The 7,824-nt window shown below is 46.7% G+C and overlaps 1 protein-coding gene across 1 annotated transcript in view; it reads left to right on the top strand.

The window, feature by feature from the left end:
* Window positions 1–6,314, top strand: part of LOC122170339 (keratin, type II cytoskeletal 7-like) — a 7,059-nt gene extending 745 nt beyond the window's left edge. The window contains exons 2-10 of the mRNA XM_042837094.1: window positions 1,512–2,026; window positions 2,634–2,845; window positions 3,025–3,085; window positions 3,297–3,392; window positions 3,671–3,835; window positions 4,217–4,342; window positions 5,010–5,230; window positions 5,752–5,780; window positions 5,923–6,314. Coding sequence (XP_042693028.1) covers window positions 1,512–2,026; window positions 2,634–2,845; window positions 3,025–3,085; window positions 3,297–3,392; window positions 3,671–3,835; window positions 4,217–4,342; window positions 5,010–5,230; window positions 5,752–5,780; window positions 5,923–6,314 — 1,817 coding nt within the window. The remainder of the gene's footprint in view (window positions 1–1,511; window positions 2,027–2,633; window positions 2,846–3,024; window positions 3,086–3,296; window positions 3,393–3,670; window positions 3,836–4,216; window positions 4,343–5,009; window positions 5,231–5,751; window positions 5,781–5,922) is intronic.
* The last annotated feature ends 1,510 nt before the right edge of the window (window positions 6,315–7,824 follow it).

Below are 7,824 nucleotides of genomic sequence, written 5' to 3'. Positions count from 1 at the left end.
CCTCTGAAATGAAACCCTTTGCTTTTCTGTTTTGAAAGAGGCTTTAGAAAGATGCCACCAGGACAGAGATGTAATCTTGGCTCCACCCTGAGGCATTGTCAGGATCTCAGCAAAGGTATTAAAATTATCAGCCTTTTCTTCCCCATCTGTCAAGCAACCCTAATAAATCATTTTTATTTGCCTTGAGGTATCCTGAGTTTTAATTACAAGCTCAAATATAAGGGATTGTGACAGGGAATAGCCATAGAGCAGCTGTATTAATAAGGTGCGTGGTTTTGAATGGTTGCTGCTCCCTTTGCTGCCTTCCCACCAAGGCCAAGCCTACCACTGCTCCCAATTAAATGGTTAGCAAGCATCCAGCTAACAGCTTTGTGGCTAAGCTTTCTAGAGTATTTATTATCTTCAAGGAATCTCTTTTTTTTTTTTTTTTTTTTGTGTGTGTGTGTGTGTGTGTGTGTGTGTGTGCTGATGTATTCTATACAATCAGGGTTAAAAACTTAGTGAGAAGATACAGCTGCACTTATCTGTACTTCTAAAAGTTGGGCATCTAAGCCTGACCTCGTCATTTTAGGCTTTCATTGCAGTCAGTGAAGAAGAGAAAGGCTCTCTGGAGAGCTATCTCAGCACAGCTTAGCACTGAAAGTTAGAGGAGGTGACTCATGCTCAGCCAGTGATGTTCTTTAACAAGGGATGGTGCGTAGAGGGCTATGTAAAAAGAATTATTCACACTCCTGTGTGAGGAAATCTGTGTCCCAGTCCACCCCGTGTCCCAGCTTCGAGGTGCCGTGCCTGGTGGACACGTCCCGTCTTTGCTACTCTGTGAAAGACTTGGCATTATAGAATCTTAGAATTATTAGGGCTGGAGAAGACCTCTAAGACCAGCAAGCCTAACCACCAGCCCATCCCCACCATGCCCACTCACAGGATCATTCAAGTTGGAAAAGACCTGCCAGATCTTCCAGTCCAGTGGTTGACTCAACCCACCATGCCTGCTGAGCCAGGTCCCTCAGTGCCACCAAGAGTCTCCATGGCTCTTGAACACCTCCAGCAATGGTGACCCCCACCACCTTCCTGGGCAGTCTGTGCCAGTGCCTGACCACTCTTTCTGAGAATAAATTTCCCTAATAACCAGCGCAAGACTCAGAGAATCCTAAGGGAGTGGCTACAAAAGGAGCAGATAATGCAAAACTCAGTTTTAATTTGCTGTCCAACAGAAAATTGCCCTACAAACTTTCCTTCACAGAGTGGGAGATTCTCTCAAGGGTGATTAATGGAAGGAAGGAAGACATGCTGAGAAAAAGAAGAATCCTTGCAAAACTCAGCCCACGGTGTCCTCAAGGCTGGGAAGGCAAGCAAAGCAATTTACAAACAGCAAAATTCCATAGGATTTCACAAATGTTCAGTATTAGGCATTGTTTTGCATATTTAAACCTATGAATTGCTGCCAGGTGAGGCAAACCTCGCAAAAACCCCAAATTATTTATCTGCCTTAACCAAGCCCTGCTCCTGAGATGTGTATAAAGGTGGTGCTCGGGGGTGGCAGAGCAGAGGGGCCCTTTTGGAGCTGCCTGCTCCACTCTCTTCCTGCAGCCCCGTGTCCTTCGTCCTCTCTTGGGTTACATCAACCAGCATGAGCCAGCAGCTTGCAGCTGGAAGGGCTCTTCATGGAAGGAAGTTCTCAGCATCTTCTGCTAGTGGTGGCATGAGCTGCTGCCGGAGCAGTGCCTTCCCCTCCACTGCTCCGTTTGGAAGAGGTTATGGAACCTGGAGCAGCCAAAGCCTGCAAAACGTGGATGGGTGTAAATGGATTTCTTCTGGTGTTCGTGCCAGTGGTGAGGGCGGGAAGCATGGGAGAATGCTGGGCTTCCCTGGCTGTGGAAGGGAAGGCATTCGTGCAGTGCGTGTCAATGAGAACCTGCTGCGGCCGCTTGATGTGAAGATCGACCCCGAAATCCAGCGCATCCGAAGGCAGGAGAGAGAGCAAATGAGGAGCCTCAATAACCAGTTTGCCTGTTTGATTGACAAGGTGAGAGATGGAGAAAGATTAAGGGAGTGATGAGGTTTAAGTATTGAGGAAAGCTATTCGTGCTTGGGTCTTTCATTCCTTTCCTTCTCCTGTCCCATTCTTTGTATCACAAGCTGTTTTAATACATATGGCTCCATTGCCATGAGCTGTAAGTGCAGATCTAGCTGATAATGTAATTTTAATCTGATTACTATTATGCTTTGACAAGCTGCCATTAATGGCAGAAGGGAGCTGTTCCTCTAAGGGATCTGCCTGAACTCCTGCACTGCTGCCCTCTCTCTGTGCAGGTAGACCTTGTAAGCTGCATTGCCTCCTACCCACAAATGATGGTTTCCTTTATCAGCCTGCTGATCTGCTTAAAGAGCTCACGGTTCCTTAGCAGCCACAGAGGCTGTGGGGCTTTCTTGGAGAATGGCAGAGCAGCACGCCCAGCTTGCTTTAGCATTCTTGGGTGGCAAAGCCTCCAATGCTCCCCTTTTGTCCTTTTGTTGCCTTCAAACCATAATTTGTCCCTGGAGCACGAACTCAGGAGAGAATGTCTGTTCCCTCACATTTATCTGGTCCCCATATGATATGTCTTCACATGTGCTTTGCATTCTGAACTCAGGTGCAGCATCTGGAGCAGCAGAACAGGCTGCTGGCCACCAAATGGGCCCTCCTCCAAAAGCACCTCCTGCCATCCCAGAAGAATTTTAAGCACGTCTTCAACACTTTCATCTGCAGCCTTCAGAGGAGGCTGGACTCACTGCTGCATGAGCAGGAGCAGATGGAGCTGGAGCTGAACAACACTGAGAAGCTCATTGAAGAGGTCAAATGCAAGTGAGTTCCCAGGGTAGAGAGCTGAAACAGCTTCTCCAGCTGGACTTCCTTTCGTCAGTACCAACAAACTTCTGTCTGATAAAGGCTGAGATCCCAAAGCACCCCAAACTCCCCCAGTACGCAGAAAAGGCTGCAGCCTCAGGGTGACCCAGCAACTGGTCCCATCTCTTCCCCAACAGATATGAGCAGGAGGTGAACAGATGCACAGCTGCTGAGACTGAGCTTGTGCTGCTGAAGAAGGTAAGGAATTTGGGTGGGCAGAAAGGATGGGTTGAGGTATCCAAGGAGTTTCCTCAGACCTGGTGCTTGCAAGACATCGGTCAGATTTTGAGAATGCTGAAAGTCATCGGACAAGTGTAGATTCAGAAAAAATTCCCCATTACATCACCTAAACAGAATCTCTTATGCTAAAAACTTAATGAAGTTACCCTTAATGCTGGAACCCTTTTAGGATGTGGACTGTGTCTACCTCACCAAAGCAGAGCTGGAAGCGAAGCTGGAAACCCTCAAGCAGCAGACAGAGCTCCTGAAGTGTGTGTCTGCTCAGGTATGGATGTTCCTCTTCCATTCTTGCAGACGTTCCTATAAACCTCTCCTTGTCTACCCTGATGTAGGCCTGATTAAACCAACCCAGCAGACTCCCTCTGAGAGCCAGTGGGAACAAGGAAGCCTTTGAGACCTTAAAAGAACTCCTTCTAGCTGCATGCATGACCAAATCAAGTCACAGCTCATGGGCTCTGGCTCCAGACAAACTCTCAGTGATGGTGACTCTTTCACTGGAATGTGAGATAAGAAATGCTGACAGCTTCTTCTTATGGCTCCTAGGGAACTGCTGAGCTGGAGAAAAGTCTCTGTGACACCTCTGTTGTGGTGAAAATGGACAACAGCCAAAGCCTGGGCACAGAGGGCATCCTCAGGGGCATTGAGCTGTGGTACGAAGATGCAGCACAGAAAAGCAAGGCCGAATTGGAAGCACTGTACAGAGCTAGGGTAAGTTGTAACAACCAGGAACACATTGTTAGCTCTGTAGGTGCCAAATGTAGTAGCTCAGAGGCAATGACTTCATTCATTGTGTCTTGAGTATGTGACTTCCAGACTTAGCTTTCCATTCTTCTAAACCTGATGGAATCTCCAAGTCAGGAGATATCCCCAAAATGCACACAGTGCAATAGGACAGCACTGAGCCGTGCAGGGAATGGGGAGGTGGTGGGTGAGTTGAGCTCTGAGGGCTGCAGGAGGAATGCTCTGTTTGCTGCTGACAGCCTCAGGAGTTCTATGCACGAGAAATTTCCTCAAGTTTGGAAACAGAGGAAAGGCTCCTATGTTGCAAACACCACCAGTGCTTTCTGCCAGCTCTGTCTTTTCTGTCAGTACCAAGAGCTCGAGGAGGCAAAGAGGAAGCAATGCAGTGAACTGAAGTCCCACCAGCAAGAGATTGAGGAGCTGAGTTTTGTGATGCAGAGATGGCAGAGGGACCTTGAGAACGTGAAGAACCAGGTACAATGGGCTGCATTTACCCTTGAAAATGTACCTTCTTTTATCCTAAGTGTGGGATCTCAAGTCTTGTTTTCTGCATCTCTTACGTTTCTTCTGCTTTCATGTAAGAGCATGGTCTCATTGCCATAAGGAACTTAGCATTGCCAAGCAGGGAAGAAGGGTTATCTGCTGGCCTATTCTCTGTTGGATTGATTGCAAAAAATCATGGAGCCATATTAGATGTTCAGAATTGCTACAGCACTCAAACAATTGCTTCAGTGAGAATTCCAGCGGGAGACAATGCTTCTGACACAGGTTCAAAGCATCCAATAGGTTGGGTAGAATTATGAGTCACCAGTAATTCAGCAAACATAGTAACCTGTGCAATTTTCAGACCATCTGATTCATTAAATATTTTATAACGGGAAGTAATGGAAAACCTTAATTATTAGTTCCAATTAGAACAAAGTGTTAGTATCCTTGAAGCAAAGCTTAGCACAGTAAGGAGACATGCTCAGCCTTTCTTTAGTATTTCAGAATTGATACTTGATTTTGGAAGCGTTTGGCTTTCGGAAAAACGGCACCAATAATTCCCAGATTACAAATAATTTTGGACTCCTGAAAGAGGAGAGAATTTAGGTTTTGCAGATGATTATGGAAAATAAGGATTCATTTATTGCCCACACAGGTGTCAACTCTGCAGACATCTGTTAGTGACACTGAGCAGCGTGGGGACCGTGCTCTGAAGGATGCGCAGGAGAAGCACAGTGAGCTGCAGAATGCCCTCCAGAAGGCCAAGGATGAGCTGGCTTGCATGCTGCAGAATTACCAGGAGCTGCTGAATGTCAAGCTGGCCCTGGACATTGAGATTGCCACCTATAAGACTTTGTTGGAGGGTGAAGAGAGCAGGTGGGTTCCTCTATAATGTGTGAGCAGTCTTCAGCCCCCAGGGCTCTAAGCGTAGACAAGAAGATTGGAAAACACTAGAGATGCAAGTTATGTGATGGATAATCTTCTGATAATGTTTGGTGGTAGGCTAAGGAAACTGGCATTGTTCAGTCTGGAAAAGAGGAGGATCAGAGGAGACTTTATTGCTCCCTTCAGCTCCCTGAAAGGAGGCTGTGGTGGGGTGGGGGTTGCTCCCTTCTCTCAGGTAGCAGTGGTAGGATGAGAGATGGGCCTCAAATTGTACCAGGGGAGAGTCAGGTTGGCTGTTAGGAACAATTTCTCCTCTGAAAGAGTGGTTATGCACCAGCACAGGCTGCTCAGGGAGGTGGTGTGGTCACTGTACTGGAGTGGTTCAAGAACCACGGAGATGTGGCACTGAGGGACGTGGTCAGTGGGCATGGTGGGATGGGTTGGGGGTGGACTGGATGGTCTTAGAGGTCTTTTCCAACCTTTAATGGTTCTATGATTTTCTTGCCCTTCAGGTTGCGCACTGGGTGCCCTGTGAGAATGTGTAAGTAAGCTCCAGGTTTTCCATTTTCCTTACAACACTACAAAAGCCAGGGGGTGATTTGCAGGGACATAAAGCAGGATTTGCATTATTCACATGGAAATAAGTCCCACTCAGTGGTTCAGTTTGTGTTTCCCCATAGCAGTGATCACGACACCGTGCAACACCTCCTCTGGCTGCAGCACCGGCCTGGGACATGGACCTCGTGCAGCCTGCAGAAGACGTGGGTCCTCCCCTGGTGCCAGCAGAGCATCCCAACCTGGGGATGATGGTGTCTATCACAAAGGGTCCACCAGCGCTGCAGGCAAGAAATGTCTCCCCAGTGCTCCCAGATGCAGCTGCTTCCCAAGGGGCCACCAATGGAGCTGTGGAGGTGGGGCCCATGCTGGCCAGAGCTCAGCCCATGTGAGCACTGCTGAGCTCTGCTGTGGGACTGCAGGGAGCTCAGAGAGCTCAGCTCAGCCATCAGCACCGTGCTGGATAGGAGCGAGGATCTCAGCTGGGACGCCGTGCTCCAGGAGCACCACCCGTGTCTGAGCTCCAGATCTGAGAGGATGCAAGATCCAAAGTAGAGAATGAAAGCTCTGCTCCACCTCAGTTCCGCCTTGCGTGAGGGGAACAGACATCAGGAAATCACATCAGAGCAGCCCCACCAGGATCGCATCAAAAAAAGAATGCTTAGAACATGCTGCTTCTCTAAAAGCACTTATATTATCACTCAATCTCAGCTTCCCACCAGCCTTTTCTTTTTTCCCAATTAAAGCTTCGCTTTCTATGAAACGAGTTATGACATTTAAAGCAAAAGCCTTTCCCTAGAGTGCTTCAGCAAGAGAGGAGGGGCCAGACTCCTGTGTGCTCTTTGTGCACTGTCTCGGAGCATCTTTGTCATCCTCATGCAGGCAGGAAAGTCATAAAAGAAAACTCAATTAAAAAAAAAAAAAAAAGGCATTTCACCTTCTGTAGCCAGCAAAAACTAATTATATTTCTTGTAGTTCTGTTAGCTTCCTTCTTTATGTCCTGACAGGCAGTCTGCACTTTGACATGTGCATACATTTCTGCACCCCAGCTTGTGTCTTGATGACTTGAGCTCTGCAATTTTTGCTCTTGTTCCAATAAAGTGCATGGAGAATGAATGTGTTGCCACTTCATTTGTTGTGTTTAACAAAGATACAGAAATTCCTTCATCAGAAGAGGCAGATCTGCTGTTGAGAAGCCTCAACAGCTAACTGGGCTGCACAGAGACAGTCATGTCAGTGTGGCAGATCCACATTTTGCTAACTGTAAACTATTGAAGCCATTTAAGGCCAGCTTTTTTATGCCAATTTTGCACCAAATTTGGATCCTACCCAATTCCACTCAATGAGAGTTTTAAGATTCATGGAGAAGTCATCTCAGCTGCTTTGCATTTTTATAGCACATATACTACCAAGGAGTGATGAAAAAACACATTTCATCGATGCTCAAATCTTCTGCAATGGGGACATTATTGGAAAAACACCAGGAATGTGTTTGGTTGATGTTTTCAGCTTCATTTTGGAAATTCAGTGATGGCCAGTTTTAAAAGGGTTTTAAAACAGATCAGGGGATGAAATTTTGCCGTGTTTGCCTGAACAGGCTGAAAAGAAGCCAACAAATTAATGTGTTAAACCAACTACTGAGGACTGAATTGTTTTGTGATTAAAGCAATTAAAGCGAGCTGGCAGAGCAAAGAAATGAACCATACAGGCACAAGTTGGACAGAGAGGTGTTTTACAAAATCCAGAGGGAGGTCCTTTTCTATCTGAAGCAATTGTTGGGATTTGGGACTTTCTCTCCCTCTACCATTCCTCTTTCCCAATCAAATAGGAGCAGAAAATCAGGACCACAGAACAGTCACAATCGTTAGTGAATAAAACCATGGGAAAGATTTGACAAGAAAGGAACAGTTGAGCGCCATAAGCATGCTTTAAGAGGAGGTTAAGTGTCTCATAAAGGTTATAGTGTTCTCACTGAAAACAGATGATTCTGTCACAAGAGGAGTCAGGGAGATGAGGTAGAATTAATATTC

Source organism: Centrocercus urophasianus, unplaced genomic scaffold (assembly GCF_019232065.1).
Source record: "Centrocercus urophasianus isolate 14NV4802_14NV808 unplaced genomic scaffold, USGS_Curo_1.0 seq_67, whole genome shotgun sequence".
NCBI classification, from domain to species: Eukaryota; Metazoa; Chordata; class Aves; order Galliformes; family Phasianidae; genus Centrocercus; species Centrocercus urophasianus.
Note: the sequence above shows the minus strand (reverse complement) of the source record. Positions and strands in the feature narration are given on the sequence as shown.